At 38.2% G+C, this 19,031-nt stretch overlaps 1 protein-coding gene across 34 annotated transcripts in view; it reads right to left on the bottom strand.

Annotated features, from left to right (window-relative positions):
• Positions 1-19,031, bottom strand: part of ESRRG (estrogen related receptor gamma) — a 607,049-nt gene that overhangs the window by 197,257 nt on the left and 390,761 nt on the right. The window contains exon 2 of one of the 34 annotated variants that reach the window (XM_045809591.2): positions 16,943-17,060. The exons of the other annotated variants lie outside the window; for them this stretch is intronic. Within the exon in view, the coding sequence (XP_045665547.1) occupies positions 16,943-16,947 (5 nt within the window). The 5' untranslated portion in view covers positions 16,948-17,060. The remainder of the gene's footprint in view (positions 1-16,942; positions 17,061-19,031) is intronic. 34 annotated transcript variants of the gene reach the window in all.

The raw sequence follows: 19,031 nt of genomic DNA, 5'->3' as shown, positions 1-19,031 counted from the left end.
ACTCTGACTGTAGATTTCAGTTAGTCAAGGTCATAAAGATGATGGTGTAGATGGCCCTCTAATATGCTACTTCTCAGAGAGTGCAGCGAATTCTCAAGGTAATGCTGAAAATATTGACATGATTCTATGCCCCAAGAACATATATGGAAACAATTCTTTTCATTTTTGGTTTAATACTGGGGAGAAAAGTTAGTCACACACTGGTTCTCAAGACAACCTTGTGGGACAAATTTTATGTCTACTTTACAGACGAGGAAACAGGACAGAGATAGAGCCAGAACTTGACTTGAATTTTCTATGTCTAAACTCTACACTGAATTACAAAATGCTGCATCACAAAGATTTCATAACAATACTTATAACAGCCAACTAAATATGTAAATTGTAGTCATGCCTGTAATTATCAATACTTTAATCTAAAGATTTTTTCTTTTTTTTTTTAAGATTTTATTTATTTATTTGAGAGAGAGCGAGCATAAGCAGGGGGATGGGCAGAGGGAAAAACAGACTCCACACTGAGCAGAGAGCCCAAGGTAGGGCTCCATCCCGGGACCAAGAGATCATAACCCGAGCCGAAGGCAGACGCTTAACCACCCAAGCGCCCCAAGATTTTATTTTTCAATGCTTTAATTTTCTTAAACAACTGTATACTCAAATAAGTACTATGATCTATCTGTGAAGACTATTTGAAACCACAAAAACAAAAACGTGACCAAAATGAAACAAACAAAAGTAGCTTAGTTCTTAAATGACCAAGAACAAAAAATAAGAGTTAAACAGTTAAAATGACTGAGCAACTGAGAAAATACTATATTATTTATATCAGAGAAAGGAGAAGGCTACAAATACTATATTATTTATATCAAAAAAGGAGAAGGCTAAAGTACGATTATTATTTAATTGCTACAAGGATAGGATTACAGTCTTCCAATAAGGAGAAACTGACTTATTTCACAGCATGGAAAACCATGGCTAGATATTAGGTAGAACTTCCTGGCCAATTAGTTGTTGTAGTTAATTAACTGTATCAATTTGTAAAATTAATATGTATTAATCAGCTCACTATGCCTCAGTCATCTCAATTAAAATGGGGCATTAATTAATGCCTATACTAGCTATTACATGGAACGTTGAGACTCAAAAGAGAAAACAGATATGAAACTCTCCAAAAAAACTTTCAAAGCATTAGGTAAATCTAAACTGTTACTATACATTTGTAGGACAAATACCATTTTTTAATCTTTGGAATAATTAAAGCTGAAAGTAAATGTGCACCTAGTCTTGAAATAAAAATCCATACTCCTCTGGGGTTCTCACAAAAAATTAGTCAACTTTGAGATTTGTTGTGATTTACGTTTTTTCACACATTGATAATGCATTCTGACTTTTACTGATTTTTCCAACATTAGCTTTACAATATCACACAACATGATTTCCTTAACTTTTTAGTACCTGAGATTAAGAGGTTGTTTTTAGCCGAGCTTTAAATCAGCTCACAAATCTTTAGTGAGTGTCTACTATGTGCAAGAAATGGCACTGGCTGTGAAGAATAATGGGGTCTTTTTCCAAAGGAAAATGTGAGTTTCAGAGAAGGTCAAAATTTCCACGCTAAGAATTACGGTTGTGTGGAAGTTACGCAAGAAACTAATGAGGTTAAAGCCCTCCATCAGATTCCATGTGGATAACAATTAATACAACATACGTCTGGGGGAAAATGTAGTTAGAGACAACTTTTGAAACCACTTAACCACATTCAACCATCTCAGCCACTAGTCACAAGGAGAACAAGACAATAGAGTGTGGATAAACCTATTACCACTTTAGGGGCGGGGGGCGACTCTGACTAGACGCGGAGTGTTCATGCAAGAAGCATGGAAAACCGGAGTTACTCCAAGGCCTGGTATTAGTTACAATTGTTCTCAGCCTCAGCATTTGCTGAGTCCTACTCTGAGACCTCAGTCCCTGCCTCCTCCGCCTGCCTCCTCCGCTTGTCCTCTGTGCGAGGCTCTCCTATGACAGTCAATCCGTCTATTTTCCAGAAGGCAAACAGACAGGGCAGGAATAGTTCTGTTCTTACCCAAAGTCCAGGAGGAAATATTGATGGAAAACAGAAAAAGGGAAAAATCTGTGCAGTCTATCTCATGAAACACTTGACCAATGTTACATAGTAGCTAACTAGTTAGATACGTAAGATTTCAAGGATCCTCCCGAAGCATGAATGTCCTCAGGCTTCCACCTGAGTCTGTTTGTTTCATGGGAAACCACAGAACTCACAGAAAGTGATGGTCAGTGTGTAGACATGAACTTTACAGATAAGGAAACTAAGGTCCACAGTGAGAAATAAACTTGGGTGGGTGGCGGGGGGGAGATCAGACACAGGACTGGAAAGTGGAGTAAGGAGATTGCTTTCATCTCTCCAGAAACTCTGAGAGAGGGGTGGAAGGATGCCTCCCTCCCAAGCCTCAGGAGCCCAAGATTCTGTGAGTCAGGAAAATGGAGGCTTCGAAAAATACGAATCTCTTGAGAAATGGTCATTCCTGTCCCAGCCTTCCCCCACATGTACATATTTCTTCCCACTCTCCAAAACTCAGCTGACAGATGAGCAGACTCAGATAATAATGCTGACTGATGCTGGGAACTTGATTCATTCATCCATCTTTCTATCCACGGAACCTCACGAAGCTGGGGGCTGCATGCTGAGGTCATAGCCGGCACATAAATAAGGTCATCCACTTATTTACCTGCATTGCTGTATCAAATATGCTGTCAAGCCTAAACCAGTAGATCTACTAAAATATCTGTCTCAAGAAAACAAATAATGATAGTCAAATGATGGTGTGTGATTGGTTGACTATGTGGAGTACAAGGGGTTGTTACCCTCGTAGTTTTATTAAATATGAAAGCAAAAGATTTATGTTATGGGTGATAAGGGCAAGAATGCTGTAAAAGTGAGAAAATATGGCAACAGTATGCTGTACATCACCAATGGGATAATTATTTATCTAAAAAGTTGGCATTCTTAGACTTCTAACATGCAGTGTATGAAATTCATATATTCAAAGGAGACATCATAATACCCTGCCGGCTGGTGGTGATGGATATGTTTTTAATCCAAATGGCCACAATCTTCAGTCCGCCTGTCATGGAGGGCCAGGAAAAAATGGAATTTTCCTTTCATAACTCTTGATGTTGAAAGAGGAAAAACCTGGAAGCATGATAAGTGGCTCATTCCAATGGACAAATGGACATGGAGCTGAGAGAATGAGTGTGAATAAAAGTCATTGTTCCCTAACTAATACCATTTTCACTTGTTACACTAAAAAAAAAAAAAAAAAAGAAAGAAAGAAAGAAAAAAAAATGGAGCCAGGGATGATTTCTGCCTCCTTCATGTCGGGAAAGCACAAGTTCAAATTGCAACAAAAGCTGGAAAATCTTCAACACTGGGTGAGTTCATTTACAAATTACCTCTTGCTAGAAAGAGTCGGGAAGAGGCTGGTATAATATTTGTCTATTAACTAAAACTTATTGTACACAGCAAGAAGAGTTGATGCTGTAGTGCTTTATTGACTAGAAAGCCTCGCCTATGGATTTCCTCCTTTGAGGTTTAAAGGAATTCCTATTTCTCATTTACAGTCTATCAGAAAAGGTATATGACCTGTATTTTTTAATTTATATAAATCCACTCAGTCAATCAGCCTGGGCTGAAATTTAATGGATGTATCAGTCATCGTTGGTCCAGGGAGAGAGAACGAGGTACCAACATCTACCACCCGTCTCTGCTTCTTCCATTATATTCCCTCTCTTTCCTGCCTCACCAGCTCCAAACGCCTCCCTCAACTGCAAGCTAGGGCTCTTCCGAGGCTGTTGTTTTTAAAGAGAGAAATCGGAGTAAAAATAAACTGAGGGAAATATAGAAGACCCTTTGGCTATTTCAGTTTTTAAAAATCTTCATTTTCCTATCTATGTTATGGCAATTTTATTATATATTCAGCAAATTTATAGTAACAAGATGTTCCCCTGACAAATTAATCACTTTCCAAGCATTTTATCATATAAATAAAATATCACCACTGGAGAGTAAAATCAGCTCAACCAGTTGATTTAACCCTTCCTGCAGGAAATTCACCTGAAATAGATTGAGGACCACCTCTCTCTCACTCTCTTTCTCTCTCTCACACACCCATGCACACAGACACACACACACACACACACACACACACACACACACACACACTCATTCACTCACTCTCTTAAAAAATATGAGCTGGGCACTCATACTACTGGTAAAAAGGCTTATAGGGACTTCTAACTTGAGAAGCCAGATTGCAGTGTTTACTGGATTAGTATAAAAGAGAGGTATGCCTATGCTTTTTAAAGATAGGAGAGAATGAAAAGAAGAAGAAAAAAAATAACGAAGATAGGAGAAACTTCAAGAGAGCCTTTTCTAATCTGCTAAAATCTACACTTGCTCCTTCATAGTTTTACTTCTATATTTCCCAATAATAATAATTAACTATTTATATTTTTATAGTCCTATTCTTACCCTAACATTCTAGGCAGGGAAGAAAATTGCAAGTGGTTAGGTTTCTGTCTTTACTTTGCTTTCCCCTTTGCTAATTTCAGAAAGTGAATCCAGCAATTATAAGTAGTAGGAGACTGATAAGGAGTCACACATGCACGAGAAATAGGTTCAATTCAAGCTTCCCTGACTAATCCTTATTATGACTCATTTCAACTTCAGAATTTGTCGGTTGAGGTAAGAAGCTAATTTGGCTTTGAGAAGTGAAATCTCAGTTTTGTACTTTCCTTCTAGTGCTACGAACAACCCTATTATTAAAAGCAAAGCAGGAGGGGCATGAAATATTTATTGAGTGCCCACTCTCGCCAAACACTTTTTGCATGCTACTTTATTAGATCATTAAACTTAACATATTTTAAGTAACAGCATAAATTTCTCTGGCTTCCAAACCCATAGTTTGTAGCATAGTATCTTCCATCCCAAAATAAAGTACCATAATATCTTCCATCTCAAAAAAAGTGCATTATTTTTAAAACCTGTACCCAACATGACCCTCTAACTACAACCCTGAGATTAACGTAGGACATTCTGCTAGATGTTGACAGGAAATGCTTAGCAGAAAGGCCCTCAGAGAGATTTCTCCTACCTGCCTCATCCCTGTGTGTGCACAGATGCTGCTCCTTCTGTTTGCACTCATCAGCAGATCTGTCTCCTCTCCTGCCATTGGTTCTGTCCCATCAAATACAACCTAGCTCTAATCTACACATTTTAAGAATCTAAAAAAATTTGGCATCATGCCTGGGCCAGTTGTGACACCCCAAAACAAAAGATGACCAGGCCGTGCTATCTTCAGTGCTTAAGTAAATGCCATTCTATTACTAGCCTTGCTTTGGGGAAACCCCAAATAGTCACCTTCCCTCCCCACTTATAAGCCCATAAAAATACGCATGATTTATTATTACTATCCCTCTTCTTCCCCATGAATGGGGTAATGAAGTTCTTTATGGGAGGCTATTAAGGAGCAACATGGATGCTACTATTTGCTACTTATCCCATATAATTAATAACACCATAACTGTTATTAGAGTGCAGTATTCAAAGCAGCTAGCCTTCAGAAATATAGCTGATTTGACTAAACTGTCAATGGCAAATTTCAAGAACCACTAAAAGGAGATTTACTTTTAATATATATAATATGTTACACGAAGGCTTTTATTAACATTTATTTTATTTATTTTTTGGTTCTAATGAAATCATTAGACTTACCAACTGACTACATAATTATAAAGTCAACACTCTTAAAAAGCAAGTAGTAACACTAATTAATTTCCTTCTGGGTATTTTCCTTGACAGTTTATGAAATCTCTCTCTTAAAATTCCTTGCAAATATTTGGGCACAAAGCTTTCTCTAAAAGCTGATATTCAGATCTTTAAGTAACACCTTCAGTGAAAATACCGATTGAATAAAAGCAAAATTAACATCCATATTATGGATCTTCTGGTCTTATGAGAGAGGATGAAAGAAGAAATCCGTAAAATGCTAAAAAGTGATGTTTACAGCAAGTACGACCTGTCAATACATGTTCGGCTACTAAGTTTCCACTGCAATTCATGGAAATAAATATACTCTAAACTCCTCTTTTCGCGACGAATATTTTTATCATGATCATAGGGTAAAGTTAGTTTTTATGTGTTCCAGGCAAAACTAACACAAGCCCATGATCTGACAAAATTATATGCATGTGAATTATTCAAAGATAATATAAAGCTAGCCCTGTCCATTCTGGAGAGTCCTTCTAACACCCAAACATCAGAACACAAAAAAAGATAAAACAATACTCAGGAGGAGTCTTGCCTGTAAATCTTCAATGAAAACAAAATTTTAAAAACGAGCAATACAAGTCATGGTAAATAGGAGCAATGAAAGCAATACGTAAAAGGTTTGTGTTCTTTTTTTTTTCTTAAGATTTTATTTATTTATTTGAGAGCAGAAAGTGCATGCAAGCAGGGGGATGGAGTGAGACAAGGAGACTCTGCATTGAGGGTGGACCCTGAGATCATGACCTGAGCTGAAATCGGTCCCTCAACCGACTGAGCCACCCAGGTTGCCCAAAAGTCTGTGTTCTTGTACAGATATATTTTTTTTCTAAAACATTTCATTACTTTGTACGCCGATGGAGCCTCAAAATATCTTTAACTGTCCCCTGAAGTTAGCGATTAAACCCGGAGTCAATTCCCACTACCACTGATACATACATGTTACTTCTAATTAATTCACCTCTCTGCTAACTTTGTCCTCTGCCTGGCAAGAGGAGGCATTCCGTCAGCAGCAAACAGTATCCAAGTGACTCTGGGAGGAATAGACTGTTTTTCAGGAAAAGGTAATTTAAGAAGAGTAAGTAAAAGTCCTTGTTACTAATGGTGGAAAAATACACTCTTGGGGGGGGGTATTTTTATCATGGCATGTTCTCAAAAGCTGGGGGTGGGGGTCATGTGATTCAGCGGAGGAGAGAGCTAGCTGGGGGATCAAGGGAGGAAATGTGGGGCCAAAGACAGAAAGAGCGCGTGAGGGGATGAACTAGCTGTTGCCGAATGGTCCTGAATTTTATTTAGTGCCCTTAAATTTTACGGAGCTACTTGGCTGAGGACAAATACCTCATTTCCTTTGGCACCAGAAAATGGTTTCAAATGCAGATAAAAAGGAGTCATCTCAAATACTTTTTGGAAAGAGATTGGTTATAAATAAATTTCCTTGAATAAAAAGCACTTTATCTGAACAAAGATGAAGTGGGTTACTGGTTCTATTTTGAATTAGCAGTATGATTCATTTTCATGCATATTTTGCTCCAGATAGATGTTGCTTATTTAAGTGCCGGCTAGAGCTTTACTGGCTCAAAAAAGCAGATCCATTAACTTCCCTTTGCAACTGAATGGAGTCAAATGGGATGGAGTGAACAAACCCTAAAGACTCCAGTTTATTCTGGAGCACAAGACGTCACACTGCTTTCTGTACATACAGAACCAGGGAAGAAAATATTCCCCAAACATGCTCTTTTTCAAGCTCTCTGGAGCCCCTTTTTAGGCTTGCAGTTAAAAATTAACAGGCTATAAATAACATATAACCTTATCCATACATTTGTATTAATCAAAAAGTAAAATACGAGAACAGTAGATAAAGAATCATAAACTCATTTAACTGAAGCCCCCATTCCCACCCTAAATTTATATTATCCTCTCAATGAGTCTCAGTAAAGAAAACAGGAACAGACTGTTTCAAGTCTGGAGACCCCCAATTCCATTCATAGTTCTAAACCTTCATTTACAATTTAGAATATTTTTAAATTTTAATTCCAGCATAATTAACATACAGTATTATAATACTCTCAGGTGTACAATATAGTGATTGGACAATTCTATACATTGCTCAGTGTTCATGACAACAAGTGTACTTTTTCTTTTTTTAAGTAATCTGTATACCCTATGTGGGGCTGGAACTCACGCCCCTGAGACCAAGAACAGCATGCTCTAATCGACTGATCCCACCGGGCACCCCCACGATTTAGAATATTTTTTATACAAACTAGATCTTCCTACACTTCAGTGACAACTATAGCCTTATAAACCCACCTTGTTAGATATATATGATAAGCTTTCCTTATTTCAATAATATATTTCAGTATAAATGACTTATTTGATTCCAGTTTACAATTTAAGTAGTTCATTTTGCATTAATCAGGTAATTCCCCTCCATGTGGTTTATGCAGACCCCAAAATACAAAGTCATACACAGATTTCTAGGACTGAAGTCTTTCATTTTATACTTCGTATATATTCACGTGCATACTGATTTCGGTGAGAGTGTTTTGTACATAAGAGCTAACTTAAATACTTTTGACTGGCCACATATACAAATAAAAATTAACAAAGAAATTTATTCTAATTGTTTCTGTCTAGTAGAAAAAAAAGAAGACACAATATATATAAATCACAATTCACTAAAAGTCAAATGTGTTGCCCCCCCCACACACAAAAATCATCTGTTTCAGAAAGGGCACACAGTTGTTTTATTTCTGCTAAATCAATGCCTAAAAATATTACATTTCATCAATTTCACTTATGCTGAACGTCCCCAAAGGTTCCCTACCTGAAGCTGGCCATATTTTAAGTGCAAAGCAGGCTGAGCGCTATCTAAATCTAGATAAAACTCATTGGTTTGTAATCTGCACAATGATCTATACATCTAAATCTATATGCAAATCAAATGCTTTCGTGCATTTGAGCATTCCAAAGCACCCAGGGCGAAGGGAGCACGAGGTGCTTTCAGACCCTTCCCCTGTTACCCTTCTCCTTTCCCTCTATTTATTTATACTAGCTACCTAAATAATTCACACTGCCTGCTTTTCAGCCCGAATGTTCCTCAGAAGAGGCCTACAATGAGCTATTGCAGTCACCAGATGGACTCAGAAAAGCAGCAGGTGGGGCAGATGGCAAGGCGCCCTGTCTGATGCTGCTTGCTTCGGCATGGACTGCGTTTTCCTTCCAGGTACATTATCATCATCCTAACACTGAGCGGTGTGTAGTTTGGGGGTGGGGTGGAAGTGGGGCGCTGGCAAATCCTTTACATGTGATATTAGAGGAATCATAAATTACCAGCTGCCCTCTTCCTCCCCGCCCCCCACCCCCCAGCAACCCCCGATGTTTTATGCTGTTGCTTTGTTAGTGGGTTTTCTTTTTTTTCTTTTTCTTTTCTTTTTTTTTTTTTTTTTAAGACTTTGGTGAAGGTTCCGCAAAGCATTTTGGCACTATGCATAAAGAAGGATGCATCCACGGCAAAATTTTACCTCGGCTTAATAAAAAATGAAGAAAGGAGGATTAGAGGGAGTGACACGGAGAAGTCAAGAAGACTGTGGGGGGAAACATTTTCACAAATATTTTGCAAAACCACAAATGAAGCAAAAACATAGGTGAGTTGATGACTCAGCTCGCGTCTGCAGTGTCTCACATAAAGGTAAGCTGCCCTTTGCATCTATCTATCGAGTGGAAGAGATAAAAACCACAATCTTGTATTTTTTTGGCATTACAGAAAATATTAGCTATACCCAAACCGGGACAGCTCTTTGTCTTATATTTCTGGTGTCATTTCCAAAAGTGTGGCATTTCCCCTCCAAAGTTTGTAATTCTATGGTACTGAAACACACAAAAAAACTGCATTACCTATCACTTGCAATTGGAAGCTTACAACATCATGATGCCAAGCTATCATGAGACAGTCACTCAGTAACATGTAGTATAAATTTTAATTGAGCATAAACACTTGACAAAAATTCTCCGGAGATATTTCTGGCATATTCTGATTGGCAATGATACCATGATACCATGATTTTAATCCTTCTATAAACTTAACTGATGCCAATATAAATCTTATTACCTAACTTCACTAATCATCTAATTATAAACACCTAAAAATGTGAAAGACAATAATTTTAATGACCTGAAGCGAACCAATCTGTATCTTCAAAAAAATAAATAAATAAAACACTTTAATAAAAATGCATCCACTGAAGAGAGGCTGCACAGAGACAGGCAAATTGAAATCCCAGGCTTCTGGGAACTCTATGGGGCAGTTTTGCAGGAATTCTGGACAGACGGTAGCTGTGAAATTATCTCAAGATTAAGGGCAAGGTTTTCTTACAGAAACTACCTTTCCATAGTCATTTATTTTGATTAGAATGAGTTTATGAACTCAAACCGTTCCCTTAAAGTCAAACCACATAAACCTTCCAGAGTTCAAATAAATCCCCCTTGCTTTCCCTACGATCTATGAAATATTTTTTTACATGATCTTTTAAAGCATTTACTTCCCTCTCATTTCCACTCTGAAAAACAAACCATATACAAGGAATTCAGAGCATTTTAAGATGTAAAGGCAACTTTGGTGATCAAATCCTCAACGGCTTCACAAGGAAGCAGTGTCAAAATGGCTTTTTTAGCTGAGGAAACACAGGCCAGGCCAGACTTGACTGCTCCAAGACCACCACCACCCCCCCGCCGCCCCCCGCAATCACACCCTTCAAATACTCAGGATCTGAATGTACCACTCCTGACTGTGTTCATGGTGCTAACTTCGTATCAGTCCTAAAAAGCCAAAACCAGAAAATTAGGCTGGACTCTTCGGTATGCTTAAGTTTTAAAACTCCTGCTACCTAAAATCCTGAAATCATTTTTGAAGATTGACCCAAGTTTAAACTAGAGACACTGGTATAAAAAGCCACATTTTTAAGTGGTTTTTATGCACCCAAGATCGTTTTATAATTTTTATCATTTATTTCAAGATCTCAGGCCCCAGGACAGTCCTTGTACACAAATAGTTTTGAATGAATGATCAAGAAAATGTAGTGTAATGCACTAAATTGATAACTTTAATGATTTAAAAAAATTGCAAAACAATGCATGTAATTTTGATGCAACATGAAAAGTTACTATAAGCCATCAATTTGACACCAGAGAGTTGGTTATGAAAAATACACTTCCAAAATCAATGTTAAACTGATATTTTTTAAACTTGATTTTATTAACTATCATTAAACTATTTGCCCACAACCTAATTAACTAAGAGGGTACTTAATAATACTAAACAGAAGCGGATGGACATTTCTTAGAAAGAAACGCATTATAAGGCAAATGGCTGTAAGTTAACATTTAAAGATAGTAACTGTGGAATTAAAACATAATTTTAGAATTTATGTATTTCATAATGATTTGGATATTCTCGGTGTATTCAATGTGTGTTAAGACTGCCACAATTAAACTGGCAGACAATATTCCTTCTAAAATAAAAAGCAGCAAAGTCTCACCTAAAAAAACCTGCTATTTTAAAAATAAAAAAACAGTAAGTAAAAGCAAAGAGTGAAGGAATGAAAGGTAATTTCAATTTAAGGCCTGGATATAAAAGATAATAAAGGTAATATTTGTTATCAGATGTTACTCGAAGTGAATGATAAATTATAATTGTGATTTTTAACATCTCAAAATTATCCTTTAGTACAGTATATATGATATTCTCGAACAGATCCATCGTATATAAATATCTACAGTTGAACATATTTTTGCTGTGTCAGAAATCAGAGTAATGACATTAAATATACACACAAAAAAACCCTACATTTGTTTTACATGTGCTGAAAGAATAGTGTAGGCATGTGTTTGTATATGTGTGTGTGTGTTTATGTATCTATTTATAATACAATTTCTCTAACTGGTTGGATTATTTCCCCGTTTCAGACCCCCTCCTAGATGTGACCAACTTCTAAAGCTCCATAAGACAAGTCAGTCTAAACCTGATAAAACACAGATATCCGAATTTTTAAATTTTATCCAAACATACAATAAATACTATAATTAGCAAAAGTTAAAAAGAGAAATATATTTTAAGTGCCATTTTTCTCTTTCCTAAACAAAATATTGATAAGGTGACTCAAATGCCATAAATTTGATGCAATGCCCAATTTGTTAAACCCATGCGGTCTTCCTAAATTAACTATGATTTTTTGTGTGTGCCGGCTGGCTTTCTTCTTCATATGTAGGTATCACTGACTGAAAAAAAGAATTTGGGGAGAGGGGGTACAATCTCTAATAAAATTACTTATTTTACCTCTTTGTGGTTCACCTCCCTAGGTGAAAAACATAAAGAAGTCACATAATTAAACACACACAAAAATCATAGGATAAACCAACCGATAAAATCTTTTAGAGGCTGGAAAAACAGCACACTGAATAACCATCAACTTTAGAGTAAGTAAGGACAGTGCCTTTGCCATATTAACTGTAATCCTTGTTCAAGATTTATCCAGCTCACATTGGTTCTGTTTTGTGTTTCCCCTCTGAAAGTCTAAGAAGAATTTTCTACCGAAGTTTTGAGTTTACAGTTTAAAAGAGAGAGAGAGAGAGACAGAGAGAGGACACGATTCCTTGCAGGCCTAGCCATTTGCATAGTTCATTGAACACTGTTTAGTAAACACGGAGTGTACGGGACCACAGTGGCTTCTATCTTCCAGGCCTGCCGTCCTTTTAAAAGCAAGGCAGGGGTTCTGTTTTTAGTACACACTTTGGTTCAGTGTTAATCCTGTTTTATGTTGTTCACACCTGCTGCTGACTAGCAGCCTGCTGATGGGCTGGGGCTCACGCTGCTCAGAGAAATCCCACTCACAGAGAAGCTGGACAAAAGCTACTGTACAGAGCTGCAAACAAAGCCTGACCAGGGTCCAGAAGACGGGACAAGCCGACCCCGGCAAATCTTTCCTCTTGTTTGCAAATAAGCCTCCGATGTCCCAAGTTAGTCACCCAACAATAAATGCAACCAATTGCTCTTTTTTGAAAGAAAGACTGAACCCCATTGGCTCATTTATAGTCCTCAGCTTTGTACGGCTTTTGGTGAAATTAACGCCCGTGCAGTTTAAACAAAAATGTGTCCTAATCAGGTGTACACACGCTTTGTGTCCTTCCCCAAAGAATCTGTACCCGAAACAAACCTAAATAGGAATTTTAAATGCCCTATGGCTAACCTCTCTACTCATAGCATTTTACATCCAAAATGAACAGAGATACAAAATATATGTTGCACCATCAGTGGCCACCGTGTGACCAGGACAGTGACTTGGATGCTACGACCGCTCTCCCCCAGCCTCCCACCCTGCACTGCATGTGCCTAATAGCAAACATCAAAAGGAATGACTTCTTTTTTGATCTTAGTACCAGCGATAAATCAAATTCAGTGCCACAGACAGGGGGGAATACACTACTGAGGAAAAACTCCGAGACTGACAGTGGGACCAGTTGGAGGCATCCACTCAATCAAGTTTGCAGTAAACGATGCCCACCCTCCTCTGCTCCGAAACAAGACATAAGTTGCCGTGCGCTTACCCAGAGTGAGAAAAACTGACCCAGTCCTGACATGACCCTAAGTCAGGATGCACTTGGGGCTGACATGGCCCACAGCGGCACGGGGGCCCCTCTCTCCTGCCTACAGATCCCAAGCCCATTTCCTTCCTCTCTGGAAGCTGGACTCTGCCTACAGGTGGGCCCAGAAAGCCCCTGCTGGCCAGCACGGCACGGCTCCAGGATGAGCGGCACATCTGAGGGGTCAAATGGGAACTCTGGGATCGCTTTATTACATCTCCCGAAGCACCTTTTCTACCTGCCACAGCCAATAAAGCATCATGGGCTCCGCGGCCAAGTCAGGGCTTTCTGCGTCTGCCTCACCCACAATGGTGCAGATTTAATGGAGCACAGTTTTAATACTTCTCTGGGGGGAAGCGTGCAAAGTGCTAACTAGCATGTTAAGGTTCTGCTAATGAATGAAGCGAGGATGAAATGCTTGAGGTGTCGGCATCTTTTCCCCAATTTGTTTCCTATCTACCCTTAGCAATGTGCTCTTTTTTGGAGGCTCAGCACGTGAGCCTACTCCCTTGCTTGTGCTGTGCTCTTCCTTGGCAGAGGAAAAAGTCACAGGGATTCTCAGAAGCTGCTTAGCTACAACAGGTGAGAAGCCAGATAAATGCATACTTTTTCAGCGTGCATAATACTGTCTACTTGGGAACTCTCTCAAGTGTAAAAGAAAACAAATATCGGTGTTAAAAATAATACTATGATATATTTGCCTTAACTGTAGACAGAATACATGTGTCTCCCATAACCTGACACAGCCCATCATAAAATAAAATTTAAAAAAATAAGAGTTGTCCCTTTCAATCTGTTTACATAATACGAACAGTAGAGGAATAAATTCAATTATTATGTTGAATCACACGAAAATGCTGATAGGTGACTATTTCTTGACCTACAAAAATGGCAATTTCATGTGGTTTCATGAAAATATAAGTAGAATCCTATTCTCTCACTTTCACGCAAAAAAAGGCTGAAGTTTTGTCAGGGAATTTCATGATTTCAAACTTGACTTTCCTCCTGATTTTCCCTCAGAGTGCCACCCCTAGTTTCGTTTTGTTCGTTTCGTTTCATTATTATCGAAATGGGACAACTGATCGAAGTATATTTCGAACTTGAACCTGTGACGATCTGGGGTACTCAGGCCCTCGCAGTCAAAATTTCTCTGGAAATCAAGTTTTGCACACCGGATGGGTCACATTTTCAGTGGAGTGTTTCCTATAAGACTCACTTTTTTGAGAGGTAACCCCATAGAACAGAAGAGCACATGTTTCATGCCAAGCGCCAAGAGGGCACCAGGATGGAATAGGATGGAAAAAATCTCTCCCGTGATCCTTCACCGAAGGACCTGAGTCTTTTCCCCCTGGCGACTCTGTAAGTTTGCTCAGGACAGAAACACTGCGGCGTATCAGGAGTCGTTGCAGCTTTGAGATCAAGTGATATTCAGTGTTTTGCCTGTAGTACTGGCGACACGATGAACACCCCGTGTGATAAGGAGGAGAAAGCGGCAGTGGCTGGTGCTTGATCAAGGCCCTCCACCTGCTGCCTCCCCACAGCTCAGCTCCCGAGCACGCCCACTTCTGAGGAAAGTTAAGACCACCTTATTTTGATGAGAGTGCTTTCCTCGGGCAGGAATTTTTATTTCGGTTTGAATCTTAAACCATTACATTTCCAGTGATGCATTTTTATGTTTACAATTGACATCTTCATAAAAGAATGAAACCTTTGAGCAACAGCTCAAAAGCATGAAGGTTGCCTGCAGTAAGTACTTAAATTATTTTACACCTAAATGGAGCCCAGTTGTTTTTAGTTAAAATTTAATAAACCTTAAACTGATGACCTTTCTTCCACAGAAAGGCCCAGAGTTGCAAAAACGAACTTTCCAGTGAAATATATTTTAAGGAACCAGTGCTGAACAAAGGGCTATTTAAAGCTGAACGCTTTGTCAATTTATCAGCTTGTGAACATTCTGTTCCTGAATTCCCCACTGCCGCTGCATGTATAGAACGGTGGTGCCTTGCTTAATCGAATACTATTGATCCGAGTGTGTCACAGTGATCTCATTGAGAGTAATCAATAGTAATCCAAAATCAATCAATCTGCTCTTGCACTATCATTTATCAAATCTGAATACACCAAATTATTTGTAGGCGTCAAATTACAAAGAGGAGAAGATGGCTGCACTGGGAAAGTTAATGGTTTATATTGAGAGCAAAACCAATATCTCTCTCTTTGTAAGGGGAGGTGCTTTAAGATGGGCTGTGCCTTGGACAAATGCATTTATCTGCTCATTAAAGCATTCTAAATTTATAATTAATCTCATCCCGTTCCTGAGGAAAAAAACAAGGTTTCTTAGATAGGACTTTGCTGGTTCAGCACAAGTGACATACACGTCGTCCACGTGCCCTAACTTATTTAACAACAGCACGCTAGCATTTTACAAGTCTGATAAGCTAAGTTTCAAATGCCTGTCACCCATCTGCTGGAAAACAAGGGGACTCGACTGACACAGGACATAACTGCATCTTCCAACATCAGAAATGATGTTTAATAGAATTGGAGTGGAAAAAGGCATACTTAATTTCTCCAGAGAATGTACAGCCTAGAAGCACCTGCTTATCAAAGAAGCTGCTGTTGATGCTGAAGGTTCTTTTATCAACATATTCACCTGTAATTTAGTCAAGGTAATAAATCCTTCTATTCATTATGGCACACTCAAAAGCACCCGTACTATTTAACTTGAATGAAAAAAGGCACAGAGTGTCTAAAACATTTACTTTTGCTAATGTAAAAGTGTTGGCATTTTACTTCGTTTCCGATAAGCTGGTGCCAGTAACAGAGTGATTATTCTTTTCTTATTCAAAGCCTATCAGCATTTCGAAAAGCTCTCTCAATCTTATCAGGTGTATGAACAGCACAGTTACTGAAAACAGTTTGTGCTTCTCCTCTCTCCTTCTGCCAAGCTATCTGATAAACCCCCAACTAACTAACTGTATTTACACACAATCACACAGAAGCTGTATCTTCCACACCCTGTAGCCAGACTCCAGTTTGCCAGGGATTTTTGTGCTAGGACATTAACTTAACAAAAACGTCAGCAGGGAGTACCCCAAACTGACAACAATCAAGAAAACACCATAAAAGCACTCAACTAGAATGTACAACAAACAGAAACAAAAGGAAAACAAATATGGAAAGTTGAAGGCCATCTCTTTGGAATTCAAGGGGGGGTTAAAATATATTGTGTATGCAAATACGATGAATCTCGTACTTACCTTTAATCAAAGTAAATGATCCTTTAGCAAAACAGATGAACAGAAACAGAAATTTTAAAGGAAAATATCGCTGCAATTGAGGGGGTTGAGGGAAGTTTTTAAGAACTGAGCAGGCATTTCCCCCACATTTTAGATTATCTCAATGTAGAGGCAGAGAGGTTCTATAACGTAAGCAAAGTAAGACAATAGACAATATCACCGAACTTACCCCATAAACTGAAGACAAGATAGAAAGCAAGGCTGTCACATATGGTGACCACATTCTCAGGACAGATTTTCCAATCATTAAAACCCTCATAAATGCTCTAGACATTAAAGTTTGTTCACTATAAGGAAATAAAAAAAATAAAAAAAATACAATTTGAGAGTGTGTAACCTCTTGGTATTTTTCTTATTCTTCAGATTTAACCAACTGAACAGTTCTATATAAAGGTATGAGGAAAGAATCATCATCCAGGCTAACCTAAGTAGGGGATCTGCTCTCCATTTCTATCTATTAAAAAATGCTTATACCAGTTCATGGTTCATACGAATTGAGAGACATACCTAATCATTTATGGGTAGTTCTTTGGAGCATGAAAGACAACAATGACATTTATAGAACATAAGAGAAATCTAAAATGTACTTGAACAACCGAATAATAAATTTCTGACCCTGGGGAAGAATCTCTGCTTGGGCTTCTGGGCATAAATTGGCCATTTGTTCCTCACCTCCCTTTGCTGAACGGCTAGGAGAGAACAGAAAAAGGCGGCCACATGCTCCCACCTGAGCCCAACTCCTGATTCTGTCTAGACTCCAAGAATAGAATGAGCCTTTCCTTAGATGCGTAGAGCAATAAGATGAATTAGCCAAGTGTGTCGTTCAGTACAATTCAGCTGATGGTTGCTTTTCCATCTGTGACACTATGATCCCATGACTGACGAGGCAGGTCTCACTTAAATCTATGGATAAAGGGATGCTTCCGTCATTTATTGGACCCACCACCAACTGTATACAGTCACTTTCTCATAGGAAAAGACACGATTCTCATCAACCATTAGGTATCTTTCCCTTTCTTTGGTCATGAATAGTTACAGGCATAATATTCCTCCTCAAAATATCTGTTCTACTTTAATAGATTAGTGATGATGAAGAAAGCATTGTCAGAGAATTCCTTCATTTATGGAAAAACAAACATAATTTAACACAGCCAGCTTACATTTTTGGAGAAGTTAAAGTTCTATGGTAATTTGGAATTACGGGGGGCAAAGGGCCATTGATTAAACAACCCCATATCTGGATTCTTTTCTCTAAATGAGTACCTTGGTCTCTGTAATTTTTCATATTATTCACTATTTTTGCTAACTGTGGATATAATTTTAGACACTTTTCAAAGTCAAATAAATTCTTATAAATATAAAATGTAAATATAATAACTGCCTTGGAAAGAGCACCTTTTAAAGCATTTTAATTCACCTTGGGAGTATTAAAAGCAAAGTAAATATATTTATGTAATGTGCCTTTTGTTTAAATTCTCAAAAGCCATTATCCATAAGTAAAATCTTCCTAGAATCAATGAAAAATCAATTTTCATGTACAAGGGAACCATCTGATCATGGAGGAGAAAAAAATTTAAATGTGTCTGCCTATTTTCTGTGCATAAGTTCTTTTTCAAATTTCATTTTTCTTTTTGCATTTTGAATAAGCCACACAAAAAGAAAGCACAAGTTTTTTTTTTTCTCCCTCAGAAAATGTATGCAAAGTGCAACAAAAAGAGATGTCCCTTGTTAAAGATGGATTGCCCATGCTCCTTCTGAGTCTCCACTTCTTCAAGTCTTTATTTACTTCACACTTAGAAGGAACTGAGGTTCACCACCTCAGAGACTTTTAAAACAAGAAATCCCTTTGTTACTTCCAAAAGAGTAGAAAGATTTGAACAAGTTTAAGCTATCCTCCCTTTTCTGGGGGGTACAAACTTCATTATTGTCTATGCCGTCTGTATCCCCACAGAGTTTTAAAGAGAAGTACACAAGCAAGCTGGTTTTCATTACACTGCTACCCGCCATCCATCTCTGCTATAGTGTGAGAATTTATCGGTAGCTTCCCTTTTATTTAGCACCATCTTAACCAGTTGTTTGCGGAGAAGGTGTATGATGAAGCAAAGTTAAATTGACACATCTGTGATATGCCTGACAGCCTTCAGTATGCCTAGTATTAATTTGTTTTCTTTGGCTAGGTAAGTGCTGCCAAACCATATTACACACAATGTGTGCTTCCAATCAAAATGATGAAAAGTATATATGCAATTCTGTGTCAC

This window comes from Ursus americanus, chromosome 2 (genome assembly GCF_024610735.1).
Source record: "Ursus americanus isolate L20-20 chromosome 2, mUrsAme1.1.p, whole genome shotgun sequence".
In the NCBI taxonomy this organism is placed as follows: Eukaryota; Metazoa; Chordata; class Mammalia; order Carnivora; family Ursidae; genus Ursus; species Ursus americanus.
This window is presented reverse-complemented; position numbering and strand designations above follow the sequence as displayed.